The sequence below is a fragment of the Mustelus asterias genome, chromosome 3 (genome assembly GCF_964213995.1).
Source record: "Mustelus asterias chromosome 3, sMusAst1.hap1.1, whole genome shotgun sequence".
NCBI classification, from domain to species: domain Eukaryota; kingdom Metazoa; phylum Chordata; class Chondrichthyes; order Carcharhiniformes; family Triakidae; genus Mustelus; species Mustelus asterias.
Window position 1 is genome coordinate 88,290,647 of NC_135803.1, and position 27,184 is coordinate 88,317,830.

At 47.0% G+C, this 27,184-nt stretch overlaps 1 protein-coding gene across 6 annotated transcripts in view; it reads right to left on the minus strand.

Annotated features, from left to right (window-relative positions):
- Positions 1–15,091, minus strand: part of nckipsd (NCK interacting protein with SH3 domain) — a 301,148-nt gene extending 286,057 nt beyond the window's left edge. For 4 of the 6 annotated variants that reach the window (XM_078209293.1, XM_078209294.1, XM_078209296.1 and 1 more), the window contains exon 1: positions 14,854–15,086. In XM_078209293.1, the coding sequence (XP_078065419.1) occupies positions 14,854–15,024 (171 nt within the window). In that variant the 5' untranslated portion in view covers positions 15,025–15,086. Of the gene's footprint in view, positions 1–1,714; positions 1,923–1,998; positions 2,275–2,358; positions 2,589–2,680; positions 2,751–3,660; positions 3,831–14,853 lie in introns of all 6 variants that reach the window. The other 2 variants (XM_078209291.1, XM_078209290.1) reach the window with 2 other exon arrangements.
- Positions 15,092–27,184: the final 12,093 nt, after the last annotated feature.

Genomic DNA, 27,184 nt, shown 5'->3' on the forward strand with positions numbered 1-27,184 from the left:
AAAACTTGTGGATAAACGATTTTTAAAAGTTTTTAAAACAGTAACAATTCAACAAATAATTCAAAGAAATGTCGACTGTGCTGCAATTAGCTCTTACACAAGGCAAATATTTATCTAGGCTGGGAAAAAAGAACTGGTGCTTCAAGGGGAGGCCATACAGGAGCAAGAATTGTCCCTTAAGGATATATCCAGTGTTGTGATGGCAATTGTCTTAAAAAGAGATGGCCCTTTTACAATTTTATTTCCAAAGAATATGAGCCAATTTGAGGAAGAAATGTTTGAACCTATCAGAAAGAACATCGTGTCTCAGTGACAAATGTATATGGAATGGTCTGCCAAGGATGGTTCAAGATACAGTGAGGGAGGGGTTAATGTAACAGAAGTAAGCTCAGTGTGAACAGGTCAGCTGGAACTTCACATCCATCTTCACCTCGTGACTCCTTTCAAATTTAATGTTACAGCTATAAATTCCCTGGATAGAAAGTACTCAGAAAACTATGAAATTCCCACAAATGTGGAATTCATGTATGTTTGACAATGAAGCCTGTGGCTTCCTGTAAAACAAATTTGCAACTTATCCACAATATCTGAAGGGAGAGAGAGAAACAAAGACAATCCAATTCAAACTGTGACAAGAGGCCTGGTATCAAGTTCACCAGCTACCACCCACACAGAAAAGGGAAAAACTATTGCAGAAGTCATATGCATACAATTTTAAGGTGCATTTCAGTGACAGAAATGGTAGTAACTTGCCAGGTTTAAGTTGAGGTTATTGGGCACAATATAGGCTGTAACAATTCTGTGATCCAGTCCTATGTGCAGTTTCTGGATAATAAACTTAGCTTTTGTTCAACTTTATTCAATGCAAGGGATGATATTAAATATGTTTTCGCAATCCCACATACCAATACAACCTGTTACAAATGGAGAGGGTGGAAGCAACAACGAGGTAAGACACAGCAGGGGTGGGGAAGGGCCAGCGCATGTGCAGCAGCAATAGTGTCCAGAGGGGGAAATTGAATGGGGGGGGGGGGGGGGGGGGAGGAGGAGGGAGCTGTGCAGGGGGGGGGGGGGGGGGGGGAGGGAGCTGTGCAGGGGGGGGGGGGGGGGGGGGGGGGGGAGGAAAAAGAGAGAGAGAGACAGAGACAGAGAGAAAGAGAAAAAAAAATAACAAAACAGCAAAAGCACAACACCACCAGTGAAAAATAGAACTTCACGAGCAAATATCAATACTGGCATCTCCATAAGGCCAGGGAAAATCCAAAGAGAGAATATGTTACAAATAAAATTCGATACAACTCCAATAAACATCACTGGAATTCAGTTCAATACTGTCTCATTTACAATCCACATCACTTTCATACAAGCAGCACCATTTTGGTAAGGAATCTAAACCAAATAGTTTATGTTTATCTAAAAATTGTGGATATGCTTTGCAGAACTCAGTGCTGAAAACAAACAAGTCACAAATCTTCACTCTGCTCTACTTCCAAAAGACAATTCACAAAATTCAATCAAGTTGGTTAAAATCCACAGAAAGAGGAACCATGATAGAATCATAATGACATTGCAACGCTGTGAATGTCTCTCTGAAAAAATACTTTCATTGACAACAGCAGTCAAGTTTGTTGTTAGCCTTCTGCTGGACAGATATCCATTTGGCATCATCATTTCCCCCTTCCTCCACCCAGTGTATGTAAATTAAAAGTCTTACCTTAGCAAGAAATTTTGTGTACATCATCAGGTGCTTTTCAGTAGCAATATCTGAACTCTCATCAACAATCAGAGAATGAACTCTGGCTTGTTTTAATGCTATTAAGTTTTCTGCCTCAACAGGTTCATTAAGAGCTGCAACAAACTGCCAGCTATAATTTTTACTTCTGTGGCGTCTACCCAATGACACACCATGGCTCTCAATTAACCTAAAATAAAAAAAATATTGTCAGAAAGAGATGCAAACAGCACAAAAGAACAAGAATCTGCAGAAACAGTCTTTACCTGTGTAAGCTTTTAGCTTTGGATATGGGCAACTGTTCCTTGATTAGCCAAAGAACATTTCTGAGGAGGTGGACAACATCCTCTTTGGAGTCACTGTTCAGAGCATCAGTAAACAATGCCTTCTCCCAGTTAGCTGCATTTAATGGAACGGACAGTGCCTGAAGATGTTCCCTACTGGCCAGGTGGCGAAGCAAGTAATCTTTTTTCCACCCACCTTGCGGTTGAGACCTACCACTTGTCCACTCAGTGTCAGTAATGCTATTATCAACACAGACTCTAAAATAGAACACAAAAAAAAATTTGCGTGCAATTCATCAAGGAATTTTCAATAATATCCACTTGTTAAATAGTTATGCTTACTTGCAATAGCACTTGTTCTGTTGCTCATCATATAGAAAACAGAACAATCGTGGATCCATTTGAATCCATGACTTGATTCCACAGTTACTTCCTTTACATTTTCTCATTGCTCCAAAATCAAGGTCAGAGGTTTCCTTCAGTTCGTCATCCAAACAATTGGTATAGTTTTCAGTTCCTTTGTCATCATCTTCATCAATCTCATGGCCATTAGCAAAATCCCCTTCAGCATTCTGCAAAGGAAAGATGAGGAGATTGCATTTCAAGTGATCATTTTTAAAACAAAGTTGTTAAAAACATTTTTTTAAAAAATCAAAATTATTACCTCAGGTGATCTTGTAGTTTTACGGTGAAACAATTCTAAAATAGAGCGATGCATTGCATGTCCATCCAAACTGGAAAAATGTGAAACATGAAGTTAAAAATAAAATACGAAATGCTTAAATAAAAGAATGATAAATTTTAAATGTGTTTTTATCCTTTCTGCTTCTGTGAACAATAAAAGCTTTTAAATCATTTGACTGGTTTCATCGTTTGGCTTTTCCTTTAATATTTAAATATCTATGGAGGTTTTTAAATTTAGAACACACTTTTTAGCATCATCTTTGCTAATGCTTCAATTCCAAATCATTCAATTAGTTAAATAAGAAGCGTAATTACTTAAGACACACTCATTCTAGGGAAGCTGCGAAATTTGAACCATCCATATGTCAACTTAACCATGTTTTGGTAATTCCGAGACACTGGGGCTCTTCGGTACCATTGGAATTAATGGAATGGATTGCTGGCAATAGCAAATATTACAAAGATACTATAAGAGTTAGCAATTGTGGAAACTAAAACATATTCAAAAAGCACAGCCCCATTCCTTATACTTCTGTAATAGAAATAAACTAAAAATATCTTGTTGGCTGTCTTTATCCAATCAACAACTAATTCTCCATTATTCAATCATACAAACACACTGAACCGCCTTCACAAATCATATGTTCAATTTCATCACAATGCTTTGCGGCCTTTGCACAATAACATATTACTCCTATGTGTACTTCATTACTGTTAATTAATTGCTGCCCGTCTCTACTGTTGCCCTACAATAATGAATTGTTTTGTGAAATTTCTCAAACATATATTTCCATCCTAAATGTCAAGCTTGACAATGTTCACTGAAAATTCAAAAGCCTACATTGAATACTTCTTTTCATGTCTCCTTCAAAGCCTTTACTACCCCACAGTACTGTATAAATTTTATTGAAAGGAATAAAAACACATTTAAAAACACACTATATATTATTTTCCTCTTACCTTTCAAAACTTAACTTGCACCCTTTTAGCGTCACAACTGCACATCAAAACCAGCTGGTCCTTCCACAGCCTTGCTGAGTTCCTCCAAAGTTGCCCATCTTGTGAACGAATACATCTGTCGATTCTCACATGCTTCAGTAGTCTTTTCCCCACTGTAGCCGCAAAGCTTCCTCAAGTCCCCAAGACCACCAAAAAAAGATTGAAAACTAAAGACCACAGTTTCGGAGCCCTGATTGATTTAAAGCTGACCGTAGGCTGCTTTTCAAAATAAAATACATGGGGGGAGGGTGGGGGGGGGGGGGGGGGCAACTCTTTTGGTGATAGTTAGCAGGCAGGAAAAAACAGCAAGTACTCGTGACTACAAAAGAATTCTTCAGGAAGTGTTTGTATTTCTGTCAGTGCAAATGCTGCCTCGCCTACTCTGTACATACACCAGGAGGCCAAAACGCAAAATATCACCCTGACATGCACATATGCCCCTTTGTCACTCCCTCCCAAGAACACAAATATATTCCCTCCATGAATACAGGAAATCTACAACACACTAACTCATGGGAAATGCATGGCAGCTTGCATTCAACCTTAACCAAGAGCTGTATTCACAAATGCATTAGGACTACAATTAAATGTTTTATTACTTAGGTATTTGTAAGACCACTTTACATTTGTCATATCCTGCAGCATTAGTTGGGCCCAATTTAGACAAACAGCAGCATTGATTTAAAAAAATTCAAGAGATTTACAGTTAGCATTAATGTAAAGATATCAGGATAATTATTAAATGAAATTTACAAGTGAAAACGTATTCCATTTTTCTACATTACATTGTGGTGGATTTTCCTACTAATCTTTCTCCCCAAGGTTTAAGGCACATATTTACCACCCAAAATTTACAATTCCAAAATAACTGAACATTTTTTACCTTATGAGAGCATAAATGGGCCACTTGCATGCAATTTGAATATCTAAATTATGCAAAATAAAAAATACTAATTGAAAATAAGAAAATGCCTCTACAAATGCAGTCAAAAACAGAAATATTAATTTCTGATCAGCCTGAGGTTTCCAAAGTTGCCCTCTACAGCTTGTTCAAAAGCTCAAAATTACTGCTGTACAAAACGTATTGATTATTAGAGCGCACTTACTTTTTATTTCTAGCTTTGTTTCGACAATCAGGCCACATCAAAACTCAACTATGACACAACCCACCCTGAGCAATCCCAGATGTCGCCATATGACCCACATTTCAAGAGGACGATTACAAGATAGATATATTCTCATTTCAACGTTTCAAAATGTGCTATACCAGCGCATAGGCTTGAACGACAAGCAAAGTAACAGAATTGGAATAGGGTGCCAACTAAACTCTCACCCCGGAGTCAAAATCATAGATAAAACATTAGAACAAAGGCATATACATTGTTCTCATCCACTTAGATTTGTGGCCAAGTATGAAGATTTACATCTGTAATTGTACAGTCTAACAATAAAATATCTGGATATATGGAACAAAGGTGGGGAAATACGTGAGCTACAGATCAGCCATGACCAAATAGATTCGAGGAACAAGTTTTGATGGGCGAAATGGCCTACTCGCATTGCTATGTGCAAAAATTCATCCGTTCCTTTTCACAGGCAGGGAACAGAGGTAAGTGCCTGAAGAAATAAACAGGAACACAACTACCACCCCCACCCTACTAAAATCATTCTGCAATTTACTACCAAATTAGAATTTATAACTAAACCTTGACTCAAATGCTACTGAGGCTTATCTACCATAGCAACTGTAAATTTCAAGAAGTTCACTTCTAGCCTCATTATTATATCTTAAATAGTTTTCCTTCTGGTGAGTGATTTACCGTTCTACACTGGATCATACACAGAAATGGCTCTAGAACACAGCCATAAGGGATCAGTTCCCACAGCACATTTACACAAGTCATTTAAATCCATCAGATCTAGGATTCACTATTTTCTCAGTCTATGAAGCGAATCCTGTGCTGCGAGTCAGATAATGACGGGAGAGCAGTGTGGGTGGCAAATGACTAAATATAAACATTTTTAATATCAAAATCAAATAACATCCTTCATATTGTATCTACAAGAGCATCTTTTATTCTTTTTTCAATATAAAGCTCACTAAGATAATCAGCAACATTTAATTAGAAGCTACATAACTGCAAGTTCTTTATTTATTTAAATAACTCCTTAGAAATGCAGGATCCATTTTGCGAAAGGTGTAAATCATCATGACGGCCTGTCCTTGTCTTTATGCAATCAGTGATGGAGCAAACATTACTCTGTTGGCCAAAAACACTTCAAAAATTGAGTGTATGCTCTTGATACACAAGACAAGGCTTCATTATCCGCTTTACTGGTAAAGTAAGTCAACTCAGAAACTAAAGTTCACCTTCAGCAATACAAGAGAAGCCCAAATACAACTGCTTTTTTACTCAATCTCACAAAAAGAGGTTTGCCTTTACAGTTCTGACGGTTGCTCACCAGCATTACCAACAATTAACATTCACAGCAAAATGATTCTCTCCCTCAACAATTTCCTCCCAACCTGAATGCATTGACTTAAAATAAAAAGAGAAAATGCTGGATAAACTCAGCAGATCTAGCTGCTTCTGTGAAGAGTGAAACCAAATTAACATTTCAAGTCCAATAGGATTCTTCCTTGAAAGAATCCCACCCTGAAGAGTCATATTGGACTCGAAACTTTAACTCTGATTTCTCTCTCCTCCGATGCTGCCAGAGCTGAGTTATTCTAGCATTTTCAGTTTTTATTTCAGATTTCCAGCATCCACAGTATTTTGCTTTTATACAATTGTACTGCTGCCATAGCTGAAGTTAAATTACTCACTCCAGGATTTGAATCTGGGATGTGTATGCTTCAACTACTCACTAGATGCTCATATAAATGGTTGATAGGCCAATATCCAGTTAAAAAGATCAAGAACAGCAATGTAATACAGCACCAAGTGTAGTTAAAGCCCAAGCCTTGAAGTTTCAAGAGAAAACCTCTCATAACAAATCCCGGCAGTAGCAGAAATCATGGGTGAGCAAAGCTTGTATTCAAATAAAAAACGATTCTCAAGAACTGATAAATGGGTTTAAAAGATCCTGTTTTTATAACAATCACCATGCGCTGCTTTCCCAGTTACACAATCAATGTTAGCAGTCAAATCCCAACATGTTGAGCTCCATCACGTCACGTAGAAACTAAGAGCTCTGATGCACAGGACTAGTTTATAACGCAGAACATTGAAATCTTGACCACAAGCTTACACCTGTGTTTTCAATAGCAAGCAATATTCCACAACAGCAGTGCAAAACACACAAAGCAATTTTGAAAAACATGAGAATCCCCAACAGTACAAGACATTTTGAACCTGCTCCCAAACATGCAACACACTGTCTCTGCATTATGTGAGGTTGTCCTGCCCACAATTCTGCCAACTGTCCCATAGAGCACCACATTAGACAAAATAGTCACACGATAGAACAAATATCTAAAGGAATGCACCACAATGACAGGAACCACTGGTATGGAGTATCATCTGCCTCAAACAGTTCTTTGTAAACTACACAATAACACGTTATTCTCAGTTTCCAGATAAAATAGGAAAATCACTTCATGACAGATACACAACCTTATCTATGCTACAAGAGGTATTGTTCACTTTTCATTAGAAAGCAAATTCATGTTCGTTCCTCCATTTTTAAGTTTTAAAAGATGGAAGGACACTAGTTATCCCCATCACTTCAATCTTTAATCATAGGCAAGACACGCTGCCATTATCGTGAATTAGCAAAATTGAGAGAAGTTCTAAATGCCCTCAACTCTGTTCTCAGAAAAAAAAGGGATTTGTTTAATAAGTGAATCTATGTGAGTGTGTCACATCACGAGGAACCATGGCAGGTATATCGTCCTGCTTTCTCCCACACAAATCCCTATATTCACTGGACTTTTAAATGAACCACTGCAATTTTCTAAATACTTCCTTCACACTATGGAAAGCAACAAAGTGGTTTTTAAACTGCCAAGCAAATTTGTTAATAACCAATTCATTATCAGAACCTCAATACTTCATCCCCAACATGTTCTATGTTTATTTCTAGGATTTTCAAGCTGACCAGATTGACAATCGCAATGAATAATACACTGCCAATGACAGCACACTGGCACAATTCTTGCTCTTGCAAGGCAAGACCCTTACAACTCACTGATGCCACTGGCATTCATGAATTCTGGGTCTTTCGTGCACACCAAAGAAGCCTAGACACCAGACCTCCTGATTTGAGAGAGGTATCCAGGGTCAGGGCCCTGTAACAGTCATCATATGGGAAGTCAAAAGTAAGCAGTCCCTCACTTCTAGGAAATAGTTATCAATGTCAATTTAAAGTAACTATCAATCTGCTTGAAGTTGGAAGTGGAAAAATATCCAACAAAAACAAAAGATGAAGATATGTAGATGGAAAACGGCACTCTCATTTTAAAGAAAAGTTAAAAAAGGACGTTTTAACAAATTACTAGATGCCCACACAACAGAACTAGAATATTGACAAAATAAATCAATTCAAAACATGCAATAAATAGCCAATACGCTGGTCAAATACATGTGACATGCACACATTTAACATTAAAGCAGGGGTTGAAATTCACAGTTGCCTGGTAACCCCAGGTGATCAAATTTTCATTACTTTACTTTTATTTTAAAAAGTCCAGCCAGCTATTAGTTGATAAAAGATACCGTGGCAGCCAGTTATCCCATCTGTAGATGGGGGGGGGGGGGGGGGGAAATGTGCCATTCAGTAAGATGAATGGAAGAATTTAAGGTTTTATGCCTCAAGATTAAGGATTTCTCCTCCTCGAATTAACAAATATCATGAGCCGGCTGACTGGCTACTTCTATTTAGATAAGATTGAATTAAAAAGTAGAAAACATCTCTTACCCCCACTTTAAAGTTTTAACCATTACATACTTTGAATTTTGGTCAAAATTTAAAGTCACCACCATCTGGAATTTTTTTGGTTTAAATTCTAAGAGAGTGAACAATGCTGGCACTATTTACTGATATTAAAACATTTGACCAAAGAAGAGAGATCACCAACCATACAAATGAACAATTGTATAACAGCACCTGGTGGGCCCTATTATGTGCATTAAGGATCTGAATTGAAAAGGTGTGTGAAGATTGAAGGGCTCGTTCACTCCCATAGAATAATGCAGCATACCTCACCAGTGAGCTCAGAGTTCCAAGCATATGCAGCTCACTCGTGCAAAGGACCACCATAACTCACTCGTGCCCACAGCATTTGTGAGTTATGGCCAACTCACTGTCACCAGTGAGATATCCTCAGTGCAATACGGGATTACTGCAGATGTCAAACAGAAAAGGAGATCCCAATCAATTTGAAACATTAACTCGAGAGATTTACACCCAGCTTTCAAATGGACAACCAATTTGCTTTTTACTTTTTAAAAAAACTTGATTTTTTTTTAAACCAAGCTGATCTGAATATTTACCTTTACTATTTCAAGACAAAACAATCACAGGATCATGGCATCAAACTCCAGCAAATGACATTTATACAGAAAAATGTCAGCCAGACATTGAAAATGGAACACAATCAAAGTTTTTAAATGAACAGAATTGAAAAAGTCAGGAAAAACTGCATTTTGTTTTGAAAGCCAGCAACTACCAAAGCAAGATTATTAACTTGCAAAATGCGGGTAAATACGGAAAAAAAAAACATGCTGAACATGCTATTTCCAGCTTCAACTGATTTGTATGGATTGACAGAACAGTGGTTCTATGTTAGAATAGGGATTCAAGCACAACATTTTAGAAGTGCTATTAGCTTCAAGTTCACCATTCCAAAACAGAAGGTGGATGTTCAGATGTAGCCAGTACTTAACAGTTACAGCATGTTGCCATTAAAGAACCCTTGCAGTATCACATTATCAATTTAGTCATCAATCTTTTAGTACAGGTCATCAACTGGAACAAATGCCCAATCAGCAGCTAAATCGATCAGATCGTTGAAAATGAACTAGGCAGTGTCTTTAATTTCACTCTTCCTACAATCACACTGAACTCTGCATCAGTGTCAAGAGCCACTACAGCAGAAATATAATTGAACCAGGGTCACTTAGAATCACAGGGAATCATTCTATAATAATGTAAATAGCCCACTTCCACTTCTAACAATATACTGAGCTGTTGTTAGGATATCACACCGGTGACAGTACATTAAAGGCTTTTCATTTACATCAGTGCGAGTACTATAATTGACAAGCACTGTTCGCACAAGTGAGTTCTGGGTAAAGCATTTCACAAATGCTAAACAACACGGTTAATAGCAACGTCATTTCTGGCACTGCAGTGAAATACTGAGCACAAGATATTGATTGGACACCCACACGCTTTCTCAGTTGGAAGATGTGAGCAGACTGTATTTAAGTTTAGAATACCACAAGTCGTGATCAAAGTTTTTTGAAAGGCACACAGTGAAGAAGTTTGCTGCAAATCCAAATGGCAAATGGACAGTTGTGTGTGAGTGGAAGGCTTAAACCCGACTGTATTGATCCTGTGACGTACTATTTAAGATTTAAACAGCATTAAGTATGATCCCCACGTGCGTTTCATCATTGTTCATTCTCTCAACATGACTCTCAATTACACTGCTCACAGGATCACATGTAAAAGTCAAAAACAATGTCACAAATAGAACATTTCAGACAGCATCAGAACACTGTTTAATAACCAATATAAGTGTTCAAAACTCTGTTGCAGACAATAAAAAGTATCTCTGATGGCTGCCAGCTTTCTTTTAATTGTGCAAAAGGCAAGTACAACACATGCCATGTTTGGCATTACTGCTCTTCCACACTAATAAAATAATTTCAGATCAGCCTGAGAGACAAATTATCTAGCTGAGTTCAAGGTGTCCAATGGGCATTACCAGTACAGGAACCACATATCACCAACAAGATTATTAACACAGTTCTGTCGTAACAGCCCCAACATCATTCCAAAAAAAAACACCCAACCCAAGACAATACCTGGGCAACAATTGCCTGCTCCCTGGGCCACTCCCTCTACCCAAGCCTTGGCAGCACCCACCTGAATCTGCTCACTTCATTTCCTGCTCCCCTTCCCTTCGCGCCCACCTCACTGACTCCACCACACGTGCACCGCCACGCGCCCACCGCTCCCCCCCGCCCACCACTCCCCCCACCCCCGCTCACGCCCACTCCCCCCACTCACGCCCACCACACTCACCCCCCCACTCACGCCCACTCCCACCACACACTCGCCCCCTCCCCCACCTGTGCCCACCACTCACCCCCGCTCACCACACTCGCCCCCTCCCCACCTGTGCCCACCACTCACCCCCGCCCACCACACACTCGCCCCCTCCCCCACCTGTGCCCTCCACCCACCCACCGCTCGTGCCCACCACTCACCCACCCCCTGCTCGCGCCCACCACACACTCGCCCCCCTCCCCCACCTGTGCCCACCACCCACCCCCCGCAAACAACTCACCCACCCCCGCTCGCGCCCACCACTCACCCACGCCCGCTCATGCCCACCACTCACCCCCGCTCGCGCCCACCACACTCCCTTCCCCCCGCGCCCACCACACTCCCTCCCCCCCGTTCGCGCCCACCCCTCCCCCCCGCACCACTCACCCACCCCCGCTCTCGCCCACCACCGCTCATGCCCCCGCCTCCCACACCCCTCTCGCGCCTCCCACACCCCTCTCGCGCCCACCACCCCACCCCCCCCGCTCGCGCCCACCACCCCACCACCCCACCCCCCCCGCTCGCGCCCACCACCCCACCCCCCCCGCTCGCGCCCACCACCCCACCCCCCCCCGCTCGCGCCCACCACCCCACCCCCCCCCGCTCGCGCCCACCACACCACCCCCCCCCGCTCGCGCCCACCACCCCACCCCCCCGCTCGCGCCCACCACCCCACCCCCCCCGCTCGCGCCCACCACCCCACCCCCCCCGCTCGCGCCCACCACCCCACCACCCCACCACCCCACCCCCCCCCGCTCGCGCCCACCACCCCACCCCCCCCCGCTCGCGCCCACCACCCCACCCCCCCCCGCTCGCGCCCACCACCCCACCCCCCCCCGCTCGCGCCCACCACCCCACCCCCCCCGCTCGCGCCCACCACCCCACCCCCCCCCCCGCTCGCGCCCACCACCCCACCCCCCCCCGCTCGCGCCCACCACCCCAACCCCCCCCCGCTCGCGCCCACCACCCCACCCCCCCGCTCGCGCCCACCACCCCACCCCCCCGCTCGCGCCCACCACCCCACCCCCCGCTCGCGCCCACCACCCCACCCCCCCGCTCGCGCCCACCACCCCACCCCCCCGCTCGCGCCCACCACCCCACCCCCCCCGCTCGCGCCCACCACTCCCACCTCCCCCCCCTACCACCCAGGCCCTCCCTCCTCTTCCCCCCCCCCCCTCCCCCAACCTTCCTTCCTCCACCATCCCCCGTGCCCTTCCTTCCTCTGCCCCCCCCCCACTACCCCTTGGCTCGCTCGTGCCCACCGCTCCCACCCACCAATCCCCCACCCCACCCTTGCAAACACCTACTTCCTCCCCTAGTATTGTGAGACACCTTGTCCCCCTGGCCCAGGAGCCGGCAGAAGCAACCTTGTCTGCAGTGAGGGGGGCGGTGCCGCGCTCTGCGGAATACTGATACCGGGCCCTTCCTCCCTCTCCCCACCCCCTCCCCGGGACCCCTCCCCCACCCCAGGCCTTTCCTCCCCCGCTCCACCCCGAGGCCCTCCCTCCTCTAACCCCCCACCCCCATCCTTTAGCCCGACTGGGCCCTTCCTTCCTCCTCCCCCCACCCGGACCTCCCCACCCACCCCTCCCCCCCGGGCCTTACCCTCCTCCCCCCCTCCCCGGGCCTTACCCTCCTCTCTCTCTCCCCCCCCCGCCCCCCCCCCCCCAGGCCTTACCCTCCCCCTCCCCCCCAGGCATTACCCTCCTCCCCTCCCCCCCCCGGCGGGCCTTGCCCTCCTCCCCTCTTTCCCCCCCCAGGTCTTACCTTCCTCCCCTCCCACCAGGCATTACCCTCCTCCCCTCCCCCCCCCGGCGGGCCTTGCCCTCCTCCCCTCTTTCCCCCCCCAGGTCTTACCTTCCTCCCCTCCCACCAGGCATTACCCTCCTCCCCCCCCCCCCCCCCCGGGCCTTGCCCTCCTCCCCTCTTCTCGCCCCCCCCAGATCTTACCTTCCTCCCCTCTCTTCCCCCCCCCCCCACCCCAAGGCCTTACCCTCCTCCTTCCCCCCCCCCCAGGCCTTACCCTCCTCCCCTCTCCCAACCCCCCCTGGGGCCTTACCCCCCCCCCCCCAGGCCTTACCCTCCCCCCCCCAGGCCTTACCCTCCCCCCCCCCCCCCGGCCTTACCCTCCTCCCCCCCGGGCCTTACCCTCCTCCCCCCCGGGCCTTACCCTCCTCCTCTCCCCCGCCCCCCCAGGCCTTACCCTCCTTCTCTCCCCCCCCCCCCCCAGGCCTTACCCTCCCTCCCTTTCCCCCCCCCCCCGGGCCTTACCCTCCTCCTCTCCCCCGCCCCCCCCAGGCCTTACCCTCCTTCTCCCCCCCCCCCCGGGCCTTACCCTCCCCCCCCCCCCGGCCTTACCCTCCTCCCCCCCCCCCCCCCCAGGCCTTACCCTCCCTCCCCCCCCCCCCAGGCCTTACCCTCCCTTCCTTCCCCCCCCCCAGGCCTTACCCTCCCTCCCTTCCCCCCCCCCCCAGGCCTTACCCTCCCTCCCTCCCCCCCCCCCCCCAGGCCTTACCCCCCCTCCCTTCCCCCCCCCCCCCAGGCCTTACCCCCCCCCCCCCCAGGCCTTACCCTCCCTCCCTTCCCCCCCCCCCCCCAGGCCTTACCCTCCCTCCCTTCCCCCCCCCCAGGCCCTCCCCTCCCTCCCTTTCCCCCCCCCCAGGCCTTACCCTCCCTCCCTTTCCCCCCCCCCCCACCCCCCAGGCCTTACCCTCCCTCCCTTTCCCCCCCCCCCACCCCCCAGGCCTTACCCTCCCTCCCTTTTCCCCCCCCCCCCACCCCCCAGGCCTTACCCTCCCTCCCTTTCCCCCCCCCCCCACCCCCCAGGCCTTACCCTCCCTCCCTTTCCCCCCCCCACCCCCCAGGCCTTACCCTCCCTCCCTTTCCCCCCCCCCCACCCCCCAGGCCTTACCCTCCCTCCCTTTTCCCCCCCCCCCCACCCCCCAGGCCTTACCCTCCCTCCCTTTCCCCCCCCCCCACCCCCCAGGCCTTACCCTCCCTCCCTTTCCCCCCCCCCACCCCCCAGGCCTTACCCTCCCTCCCTTTCCCCCCCCCCCACCCCCCAGGCCTTACCCTCCCTCCCTTTCCCCCCCCCCACCCCCCACCCCCCAGGCCTTACCCTCCCTCCCTTTCCCCCCCCCCACCCCCCACCCCCCAGGCCTTACCCTCCCTCCCTTTCCCCCCCCCCCCCACCCCCCAGGCCTTACCCTCCCTCCCTTTCCCCCCCCCCCCCACCCCCCAGGCCTTACCCTCCCTCCCTTCCCCCCCCCCACCCCCCAGGCCTTACCCTCCCTTCCCCCCCCCCCCAGGCCTTACCCTCCCTCCCTCCCCCCCCCTCCCTCCCTTCCCCCCCCCCCTCCCTTCCCCCCCCCCCTCCCTTCCCCCCCCCCCCCCCCTCCCTTCCCCCCCCCCCCCCCTCCCTTCCCCCCCCCCCCCTCCCTTCCCCCCCCCCCCCTCCCTTCCCCCCCCCCCCCCTCCCTTCCCCCCCCCCCCCCTCCCTTCCCCCCCCCCCCCCCTCCCTTCCCCCCCCCCCCCCCAGGCCTTACCCCCCCCCCCCCCAGGCCTTACCCTCCCTCCCTTCCCCCCCCCCCCCCCCGGGCCTTACCCTCCTCCCCCCCGGGCCTTACCCTCCTCCCCCCCCGGGCCTTACCCTCCTCTCCCTCCCCCCCCCAGGCCTTACCCTCCTCTCCCTCCCCCCCCCCCCCCCCCCGCCCCCGGGCCTTACCCTCCTCTCCCTCCCCCCCCCCCCGGGCCTTACCCTCCTCTCCCTCCCCCCCCCCGGGCCTTACCCTCCTCTTCTCCCCCCCCCCCCCCCCGCCCGCGCCGGGCCGTGCTTTCCTCCCCTCCTCCCCCCCCCAGGGCCGGGCTCTCCCTCACCTGGTCTCTCTGGATGTAGGAGGCGGGAATGTAGCCCACCTCCCCGGTGCTGCTCTTGGACGCTAACCACCAGTGTTGGTTGCTCCGCTCCAAAATGACGAAGCTCTCCCCGGCGGTGAAGTGCAGTGAGTGCGGCTCCGCCGAGTGGAAGGTGTAGAGAGCGCGGTACATGATGTCGATTATGGCGGCTCTCTGTCCCTCTCTTCCCCCGCTGAGCTCCGACTGCGCGCGCACCTCCCCTCATTGCGGTCCGCGCGGCCACGCAGCGTCTTAAAGGAACACGTCTCCTCTCAAAGAGACACGCCTCCTCTCTTAAAGGGATTTTGCTGCCTTAAACTAGCCTATGTTTAATTGCTCTGCAATGCTGAAGGGATGGGGGCGCACTTCTTGTTCATGCTCAGTTGCAGTCGGTGTACGACTGGCACGACTTTCTTTATAACAAAAAAGTTGGCTTGACAGAGACTAACAATGAAGTTCCAGTTACCCTATTCTATGTCTCCCCAGTTCTCAACCAAGTGCAAGTTCCTGTAGCTGCAGTCTATCATTTTCAATTGTTTTCTTTGGAAAGACTGCTTTTGATGATTCAGTCAGTGATGAAGATATACATTCAGGACATTTCAGTAAATGTGATTCCCAATTTAATTTGATCCAATGACACTTGGATTAAAATGCTCACCGTCTAGCAACTGAACCAACAGGCTACAAAGAGGCACAATGACAGAATATAGTTCTGTATCAGACTGTGTGTAGCATTCATAACAAGGTAAACAAATTTATAGGACACATTGAAGTAAATAAATATGATCTGATAGCCATTACAGAGACCTGTAATGGATTGGGCCCTAAATATTGAGGAGTATGTGACATTCAAAAAGAACAGGAAGTTTGGTAAAGGTGGAGAGATAGCACTGTTAATCAAGGATGGTATTGATGCAATGGCCAAAAATGACCTCAGTTCAGGAGATCAGGATGTAGAATCAGTTTGGGTGGAGATGAGAAGTAGTAGGGGAAATAAGTCATGAGTGGGAGTGGTCTGCAGACCTCTTCACAGTAACTACAATGCAGGACAAAGTACACAAGACAAAATATTGGGTTCCTGTGATAAAGGGACAGGAATAATCTACAGGTGACTTTAATCTCCATATAAACTGAAATAATCAGATTGGCAGTAATAGCCTGGATGAGGGATTCATAGAATGCTTTTAAGTTAGTTTCTTAGAGCAACAGATAATGTGAGACTTAGTGTTGTGCAATGAGACAGGATTGATTAATGGCCTCAGAGCATAGGCACCCCTCGGCAGCAGCGACCACTATATGATTGAATTTTACACTGAGTTTGAAAGGGAAAAGAATGGGCCTAGGACTGGTATTTTAAACTTAAATAAGGGTAACTATGTGGGCATGAAAGCTGAGCTAGATGAAGTCGGATACCAAGCTGGGGGCAATTCAGCACAGCAGCAGCAGCAGACATTTAAGGGGATATTTCAGAATACTTAGGATAAGTATATTCTTAAACTCTAAAGGAGGACCCACCATCTGTGGTTAACACAAGAAGCGAGGGAAAGTTGCAAACCAAAACTGGTTACACCTGAGCAGGATCGGGACTGATGTCTTGGGGGGAGGGGAGGTGGGGGGTACTTGCTAGAGTAGTTGGGGAGGGTTTAAACTAATATAGTGTGGGATGGAAACATTTGCAAGGATTCAGAGCAGGGGAATTAAGCACAAGAGGAAAGGACAGCATGGAGAATAAGGAAAGTGATAGGCAGAGAAATCAAGGGCCAGAGTCAGATAGGACTGAGTAAAAAATAATAGGAAAGGAAAAAGAAATGTTAAAACTTCCCACCTTAAGTTTTTGTACCTGAAGGCTTGGAGCATTCGAAACAAAATGGATGAATTAGTTGCACAAATAGATATAAAGGGCTATTATATAGTTGGCACGATGGAGATATGGCTCCAAGGTGAGCAAGGATGGGAACTAAACATTGTGGGCTATTCAGTGTTTAGAAAAGGACAGACGGAAAGGAAAAGGTGGTGGAGTTGCATTGTTGATTAAAGATTATATGGATACAATATTGAGGAAAGATATTAGTATAGATGATGTGCAATCAGTATGGGTCAAGTTAAGAAACAACGAGCAAAAACATCGGTGGGGGTGGGATTCAGACTATCAAACTGTGGTGGTAATGTTGGAAAAAGCATTAGACAGGAAATCAGAGATGCATGTGTTAAAGGAACATCTGTGATTATGGGCGACTTTAATCTGCATATAGATTCGGAGAGTCAAATTAGTCACAGTACAATAGAGGAGGAATTTCTGGAGTGCATATGGAATGGTTTTCTGGAGCAATACGTTGAGGAAACAACAAAGAACCAGGCCATCTTGGACTGGGTGTTGTGCAATCAGAAAGGATTAATTGGCAATCTAGTTGTCAGAAAACCCTTGGGGTCAAGTGATCATAAAATGGGAGAATTATTTGTCAAGGTGGATAGTGATGTCGTTGATTCTGAGATCAGGGTCTTGAATCTCATAAAGGTAACTATGATGGTATGAGGCATGAATTGGCCATGATGAACTGGGAAACATTATTGAAAAGAAAGACAGTGGACAGGCAATGGCAGGCATTTAAGGAACAAATAGATGAACTCCAAAATTGTTTATTCCTGTTTGGCGCAAGAGTGGTAAGGGGATTGTGGCCAAACCATGGCTTACAAGGGAAATTAGAGATTCAAGGAAGAAGCATACAAATCGGCAAGAAAAAGCAATAGGCCTGAGGATTGGGAGCAGTTTAAAATTCAGCAAAGAAGGACCAAGGGATTGATTAAGAAGGGAAAATTGGAGTATGAAAGTAAGCTAACAGGGAACATGAAAACTGACTGTAAAAGTTTCTAAAGTACGTAAAAAGAAAAAGATTGACAAAAACGAATGTAGGCCCTTTACAGTCAGAAATGGGAGAATTCATAGCAGGGAATAAAGAAATGGCTGAGGAATTAAATGTGTACTTTGCTTAAGTTTTCACAAAGGAAGACATGAACACTATACCAGAACTGCTGAGAGAAACATGTTTTAGTGAGGAGCTGAAGGAAATCAGCATTAGTAGAGGCATGGTTTTGGGCAAATTGATGTGATTGAAGGTGGATAAATCGCCAGATCCTGATAATCTTCATCACAGAATATTTAAGGAAGTGGCCTTAGAAATAGTAGATCCATTGGAGGTCATTTTCCAAAATTATTTGGACGCTGGGATAGTTCCTACAGATTGGAGGGTAGCTAATGTTAGCCCAATATTCAAAAAGGGAGGTAGAGGGAAAACAGGAAACTATAAACCTGTGAGCCTATCAGGACTGGGAAAGCTACGAGAGTCTATTATGAAGGATTTCATAAGTCGGCATTTGGAAGGCAGTGGTACAATCAGACAAAGTCAGCATTGATTTACAGGAGAGAAATCATGCTTGACAAATTTATTGAAATGCTTTGAAGATGTAACTAGAAGAATTGATCGAGGAGAACAAGTGGATGTGGTTTATTTAGACTTTCAGAAGGCTTGCGATAAGGTCTCACAGAACAGACTACTATGTAAAGTTAAAACGCATGGGATTGCAGGTAATATCTTGAGATGGATGGAAAGCTGGTTAGCAGATAGGAAGCAAACAGTTGGCATAAATGGATCTTTTTATGATTGGTATCAGTGACTAGTCAGGTTCCACAGGGATCTGTGCTAGGATCCCAAATGTTTACATTATACATTAATGATTTGGAAGAGAGACCTGAATGTATTATCTCCAAATTTGCAAATGATACAAAGTTGGGTGGGGAGGTGAGCTGTGAGGAGGATGCAGAGATGCTTCAACATGATTTGGACAGGCTGAGTGTGTGGGCATGTGCATGGCAGATCCAGTTTAATGTGGATAAATGTGAAGTTATTGTAATAATTCCTCGGAGACAGAAGTCCCTTCACCAAAATTCCTTTATTTACAAGTCGGACAACTGCAGACAGAGTGCTTTCAGTTAGCAGTCTGCACAAGGAGTCCCAGAGGAACGGACACTCCTGGTTAAATACAGAGCAAGAAGCTCCCTGATTGGCCCATCAATTTGGCCCTTAATCAGGGAGTTCATATTCAAACAGGCCAACCTCAGCGGCCTGATTAAAGTCGTTACAGTTATCCTCTTTGGTAGCAATAGTGGGAAGACAGATTATTACTTGAATGGGTATAAATTGAGAGAGCAAGACCTTGGTGTCTTCATGCATCAGTTGCTGAAAGTAAGTGCGCAGGTACAGCAGGCAGTAAAGAAGGCAAATGGTATGTTGGCCTTCATAGTATTATGAAGCGGAGGTAGATCCCCTCTCTGAAAACTAACACCTAACCACTCAAAGAGGAGTACCTCACCTCATAATCTGTTAAAAGTGTCTGAGAAGTAGTGCGAACTGCTCTCCAGTAACTTTTAGTGGTAAAATCAAAATAACCAACTGAGACTCCCTCTGTAAAATCAACAAGTATCAGTTTATTTATCTAACCAAGAGTGAACAACAAACCAAACAAAATGCCATTCTAATGGAATGCTGTTTAGATAAATACAATTCCCACTTATTAACAAAAAATAGAATTTTTAGTCACTCTCTAAATTGCAACCAGGTTTGACGTCTTCTGGAATCTTCTGTCTTCTTTGCTATCTTCACTATCAAAATGAGGCTTTCTTTCAAGACATAAGTGAGGCTGTGGGAGCCAGCAGTTCTCTGTCTGAGAGTTGTGACAGGTGCTCTCCCTGTTTGTCTCACTGTCTCTTATACCCTGATAACATATCAATATTTCCCACAAAATGATTGGTTCTCAGGTAACCAAAACATCAATTTCAAATCTAATAGGTTGCTGATAGCTAAGTGCCTAATTTAAACTGATTGGACAAAATTCAAACATTCAAATGCCTGAAGCCTGTTACCAAGGCAACCCTGCTGTTTGGCCTTTGCTCCAATGTTTCAGTCTGTGTACTGGCACCATATACACCTGCATCTTTTTAAAACTACCCTTTTAAAGGGACTATGCAATACTTTCACCTCTTAGCATTTTACAATTGTTTTACAATTTTACAAACACCAACTTCACAACACCTCCCTTTAAGAAAAAAAATGAACCATCATCTTGAAAAGATGGCGTCATTTTATTTCTCTCTTTTAAACTTGCGGTACAGCATCCACAATAATATTTTCACTACCCATAACATGTACAATCTATAAATTAAATGCTTCTAACATAAGACTCCAATGAAATAGTCTGGTGTTCTTGTCCTTGAATCTTTCTAGAAATGTCTAAGTATTGTGATCGGTATACACAATCGTCTCTGATGTGTTGTTTGTAATATAAACATTAAAATGTTGTGATGCACCATCAATCAAACAAAGACTAGTTTGCAAGACAAATAGGCTTTTATTAACAAGAACTTGGAGCCATCCCTGTCGGAGATCTGGTCTGTACTGAAAGCTAGGGGGAGGAGCCATCGCCTTTATACCCGGACCAGGGGGAGGAGTCTTGGGCGGAGCCAACAGGGATGTGCCACATATACAGGTAATAATAAATACTAACTAACAGTAATTAACCACAACAGATAACAGTGGTTTACCACATTCACCCCCTGTTTAAAAAAAAGAGTCCGTCGGAGGTGAGGCAGAATGAACAATATGTACAATATTTACAGGTTCAGTCTATCCGGGGGCTTGCTCTGCCGCTGCGACCGCCGTAGTGCCGGTTCTGATGTAGGTTCAGGTCGTGGTGTTGTTTCAAGCGCCAGGACATTGTTGTCATCCGTAGTCTCGTCCAATCGTCGAGTGCATGGTGACGACTCCTGGGGCTCAGGCGAGCTGTATACGGGGGTGAGAGGAGTGAATAGTGGTTCTGATGTGGTAGGGACAAAGTTGGGGATTGGGGGTGAGGGGTTGGGGGCCATAGTGGTCCCTGAGTCACCTGCGGATGCTAGGTCACGGATAGATACCGTGTCCTCCCGCCCATCGAAGTGCGGCACATAGGTGTACTGGGGGTTGGCGTGGAGGAGTTGAACCCTTTCGACCAGGGGGTCGAAGCAGGACAGGGCCCGGGTATGCCAGCCATGATGGTAGTAAAGTCCCTGAGGAAGACTTCCTGGGGAACACGAACATCCGTTCATGGGGGGTAGCATTGGTTGCCGTGCACAGGAGGGACCTAATGGAGTGTAGTGCCTCCGGTAGGACCTCTTGCCAGCGGGTGACTGGAAGGCCTTTAGACCGTAGCGCTAGTAAAACGGTCTTCCAGACTATTGCGTTCTCTCTCTCCACCTGTCCGTTTCCCCGGGGGTTGTAGCTAGTAGTCCTACTCGAGGCTATACCTTTGGAGAGCAGGTACCGTCACAGTTCATCACTCATGAAGGAGGATCCCGGTCGCTATGGATATAGCTGGGGAAACCGAACAGGGTGAAGAGGCTGCACAGGGCCCTGATGACCGTGGCCGAGGACATATCTGGGCAGGGAGTCGCGAAGGGGAAACATGAATACTCGTCAATGACATTGAGGAAATATATGTTGTGATCAGATGAGGGGAGGGGGCCTTTGAATTCAATGCTTAGGCGTTCGAAGGGGCGGGTGGCTTTTATGAGGTGTGCCCTGTCTGGTTGGTAGAAATGCGGCTTGCATTCCGCGCAGACCTGGCAATTTCGAGTTATAGACCTGACATCCTCAATGGAGTAGGGCAGGTTACGGGCTCTAATGAAGTGAAAAAACCTGGTGACCCCCGGGTGGCAGAGGTCGTTGTGGAGAGCCTGTAACCGGTCCACCTGCGCATTGGCACATATTCCACGGGACAGGGCGTCAAGTGGCTCATTGAGCTTCCCGGGCCGATACAAGATATCGTAATTGTAGGTGGAGAGTTCGATCCTCCACCGCAATATCTTATCGTTCTTGATCTTGCCCCGCTGCGTATTGTTGAACATGAAGGCAACGGATTGTTGGTCCATGAGTAGGGTGAACCGTTTACCAGCTAAATAGTGGCGTCAGTGCCGTACAGCTTCCACTATGGCTTGGGCCTCCTTTTCAACAGAGGAGTGTCGAGTTTTGGGGTCTTGTGAAAAGAAGGCCATGGGTCTGCCCGCCTGGTTAAGGGTGGTGGCGAGGGCAAAGTCAGACGCATCGCTCTCCACCTGGAACGGGATGGATTCGTCTATAGCGTGCATCGTGGCCTTCGCGATGTCAGCTTTGATGCGGTCGAAGGCCAGACGGGCCTCTGCCGTCAAGGGAAAAGAGGTGGATTTTATGAGCGGACGGGCTTTATCCGCATAGTTGGGGACCCACTGTGCATAGTACGAGAAGAAGCCCAGGCATCTTCTCAGTGCTTTGAGGCTAGTGGGGAGGGGAAGTTCCAGGAGGGGACGCATACGGTCGGGATCAGGGCCGATGACCCCATTCTCCACTACGTACCCGAGGATGGCGATGTGGTGTGTACGGTAACACGCACTTCTCCTTATTGTAGGTCAGGTTAAGAAATCATAGAAATCATAGAATGAGGAGGCTAGCCGTGTGCAGGAATCTGTGGAGGTTGGCATCGTGGTCCTGCTGGTCATGGCCACAGATGGTGACGTTATCCAGGTACGGGAAGGTGGCCCGCAGCCCGTTCTGGTCTACCATTCAGTCCATTTCGCGCTGGAAAACCGAGACCCCGTTGGTGACGCCAAAAGGGACCCTAAGGAAGTGGTAAAGGCGACCATCCGCCTCGAACGCCGTATATTGGCGGTCCTCCGGGCGGATAGGGAGCTGGTGATTTGCCGACTTCAAGTCAATGGTGGAGAACACCCGATATTGTGCAATCTGATTGACCATATCAGATATGGGGGGGAGAGGGTACGCGTCCAGCTGCATGTATCGATTAATGGTCTGACTGTAGTTAATGACCAATCTGTGTTTCTCCCCAGTCTTAACGACTACCACTTGTGCTCTCCAGGGGCTGGTACTGGCCTCGCTGATCCCTTCCTTGAGGAGCCTCTGGACTTCGGACCTGATAAAGGCCCTGTCTCCAGCACTATACAGCCTGCTCTTGGTGGCGATGGACTTGCAGTCAAGAGTGAGATTCGCAAACAAGGAGGGAGGGGCGATTTTAAGGGTCAAGAGACTGCAGGTGGTGCGCGGTGGGCAATTTAGATGCCGCTGATTGCAGACGGAGAGCGGGGGAAAAGGCCCATTATACTGTATAGTGACACTCTTCAGATGGGTCATGAAATCTAGCCCCAGGAGTACAGCAGCGCAGAGATGTAGCAGCACGAGGAGCCTGAAGTTGTCGTATAGTGTGCCCCGCACCTTCAGGGTCACCACGCAGCACCCGAGGACATTTACAGAGCGGGACTGCGATGCTATGGAGATCGTTTGCCTGATGGGCCGCACGGAAAGGGCGTATCAACGCACCGTATCAGGGTGAATGAAGCTCTCCGTACTCCCACTGTCAAACAAACAATGCTCCCTGTGCCCGTTTACCTCAATGTCCATCATGGACTTGGCGAGTCGATGAGGCTTGGACTGGTCCAGGGTAACCTGCAGCTAGCCATAGGGGGCTGATGAGGTAGGAGATGGCGGACCCTGCTGGTCGCTCGTGGCCGAAGTCGTCCAAGATGGCAGCCCCCGCGGGTCACATGCCACGCTCGTGGATTTGGAGGTGGACTTACGGCAGACTTTAGCATAGTGTCCCTTCTTCCCACACGCGGAGCAGAACAACTCCCTTGCCGGGCAGCGTTGTCGGGGGTGCTTACCCAGGCCACAGAAGTAGCACTTCGGGCCTCCAGAGGCTGCTGCAGCGGTCAGATCACCGGTGAGACGTGGTGCGGCGTAGGTCTGTGGCCCTCCCGAGTACAGAGGTAGCGACGGCTGCGGTGTCCACGATGCGCCCATGTGGTCAGGTGAGTAGGCCTGGAGATATTGGGAGGTCACCTCTAAGGATTCGGCCAGTTCCACCGTTTTCTTTACTGTTCCAGTAGCCGTTGTCGGATATAGGTCGTCCCGATGCCCGTGACAAAGGCATCCCTGATTAAGTCCTCTGTGTATTGGGTGGCAGTCACAGTCTTGCAGTTGCAGTTCCGGCCAAGCAGTCGCAACGCGCGCAGGAATTGGTCAACCGATTCTCCTGGCTGCCGTCTGCGCGTAGCTACGAGATGTCTCGCGTAGACTTCATTAGGCCGTTTGTTATACTGGCCCTTTAAAAGTTCGATAGCGTCCCTGTAATTTTCCACGTCCCGAATCATAGAATATACTACGTCACTTACCCGGCCGTGGAGCACTCGTAGTTTGTCGGCATCCGTACGGACAGCAGCGGAGGCGTCGATGTAGTTTTCGAAGCATTTCAGCCAGTGATCAAACGTGTTTGACGCTCCTACAGTTTGAGGATCCAGATTCAATCTGTCGGGTTTTAACATCTGCTCCATTTTAAAAATCTTGTTAATAAAATTGATGCACCATCAATCAAGCAAAGACTAGTTGTATGCAAGACAAATAGGCTTTTATTAACAAGAACTTGGAGCCATCCCTGTCGGAGATCTGGTCCGTACTAAAGGCTAGAGGGAGGAGCCATCGCCTTTATACCCAGACCAGGGGGAGGAGTCTTGGGCGGAGCCAACAGGGATGTGCCACAGATACAGGTAATAATAGATACGAACTAACAGTGGTTAACCACAACAGATAACAGTGGTTTACCACATGTTGTAAGGCTGTTATCAAATTCAATAGCTCCTTTTCAATTGTGGAATATTTTGTCTGGTGGATATTGAGTTTTTTTGAAAAATAACCGATTGGCCTTTCAATTCCACAATCATCCTCCTGTAACAACACAGCTCCAACACCTACATCACTGGCATCGATGGCGACTTAGAAGTTTCAAAAAAGTTGGTGTGGCTAAAACAGATGCAGTGGTTAACACTGCTTTCAAATTCTCAAATGCCTCCTTGGTGTTGTTCCGTCCACCGAAATTTCATGTTCTTTTTTAACAAATTCATCAACGGTGCCACCAAGCTACTAAAGTTTGGTACAAATTTCCTGTACAATCCGCTCAATCCTAAAAATCATAGCACTTGCTTCTTCAAGGATGGTTTTGGAAATTCCTCGATGGCCTTTGTCTTCACGTTTCTCGGTGTCATCTGTCTGTATCCAATGTTGTGTCCTAAGAATGTCACTTCAGCCTTCGCAAATCCTGTTTTTGCCAAGTTTTTGACCAACTTTACCTTCCATAATCTTTCAAAGAGTGCTGCCAAATGCTCCATGTGATCTTTCCATGAATGACTAAAGATCACTAAGTCATCTATGTAGACAATACAATTCATAAGCCTTTGAAAAGTGGCTGGTGTGTTTTTCATTCCAAAGGGCATTACTTAATTTGATAAAGCCCATTTGGGGTTACAAAAGCAGAAATTTCTTTTGCCCTCTCTGATAAAGGTACTTGCCAAGAACTGCAAAGTCCAACTTTGTGATGTAAGTAGCTTGTCCTACATTTTTCACACAATCCTCTAGCCTTGAAATTGGGTATGAATCAGATTTAGTCACAGCGCTTACCTTCCAATAATCTATGCAGAATCGTTGAGTACCATCAGGTTTGGGGACCAACACAATCGGCGAATTCCATTCGCTTTGACTCGGCTCTATAATGTCTTCTTGCAGCATTGCTTTCACTTCCTTCTGAACCTGTGCTGCTTTGAGAGGATTAAGCCAATAGGGATATTGTTTTATTGGAACAGCATTCCCTACATCAACCTCATGTACTATGGCATTAGTCCTCCCCATTCTATTTCTACACAGGTCCTCATAGCACTGTAAAAAGTCTTTAAATTCAGTCTCTGTTTCTGGGACAGATAGCTCGCTGCCCTATACCATTCCTTCAGGACTTTTTAATCTGCTTCTTGTTTCATTAGATGCTGGGCCACCTTCAAATGTTGTCGAGCTATTTCACCCACTCTGTTTAATCTTTCTCTCACCTCAGATACATAATCCAACTGTGAGATTTTGGACTTTGAACCTACCAACTTATCCTTAATTAATTTTACAGCTTCTCTTACTTTGTGTCTGAATATCAATTCAAATGGAGTAAACTGAGTAAAGGAATTGCCTCTCGAAACCTGGTGGACACATCCATTACAGTTAGCAAATACTGGTTCCCTCTTTTCGTTTTTGGGAGGGGACCTACACAATCAATTAGAACCCGTGTGAAAGGTTCTTCAAATGCGGGAATTGGCATCAAAGGTGCTGGTTTTATCACTGCCTGTGGCCTTCCTACCATCTGACACGTATGACAGGTATGCCAAAATTCAACCACATCTTTATGTAATCCAGGCCAATAAAAATGCTTCTGTATCTTGGCCTGAATCTTCCTCACTCCTAGATGACCTCCTACAGGTAGTTCATGTGCGACCCACAATACTTCCTGTCTGTATTCTACCAGCAACACAATCTGGTGAACTTCCGCCCATTTCTCATCTGCACTAACCTGCCAAGGTCTCCATTTCTGCCTTCAGATTTTATCCTTAAGGTAATGGCATTCTGGAATACCTTCCTTTTCGGTATAGGCTTTATGATATAAATCCTTTATCGTCTCATCTTTCTATTGTAACTCCATTGATCTTTCAAAACTATTTCTGCTTGATTCTCGACCTGCTTAGGTTTTTCATTTACCATCTCATCAAACAGTATCAGCTAACTGGACCTCAACTCCTTTATTTCTCTCTTTTGTTCTCCCTTTCTGTTTTAACTTATGGCTGTGGGATCTTGTCATCATACAGTCTGGAAAAATTCCAGAGTATTTTTCTTTTAACTCCTCAGTTCCCTATTTTCTTTTGGCTTTTCCACTACAATGGGCTACAATCACTCCTATCTGTGATCCAGCTAAATCGTTTCCAAGGATAAACTGTATTCCTGGAATAGCCAAGTTTTTCATCACGCTCACTATCACTTCCCCAGACTGGATTGGACTTTCTAGCCTTATGTTACACAGAGGAACACGACGACTACTCTCCATTTATTCCACAGATTACCACTCTCTTGGGCAATATTTCAGAATGAGTACAAATATTTTCATCTATTACAATTAGAGACAGACTCCCGTATCTCTCAATATTTTAACTTCTTTACCTACTCCCCCTGTTCTACCTGAGTAAACCTTACCCACACAGGTGAAGTCTTTGAAAAGATCGGGCACTATCTTACTATCCAGCCCATGCCTCGGCTGTGTACTCTTCTTCATCTCCTCGAATTCACTTGAGACTTCCTTCACTGTTTTAACTAATGTCACTGGTTGAGAATCTTTTACCACATCCTTTTTCCTAGTGCCTTTCTTAAACCCCCAGCAC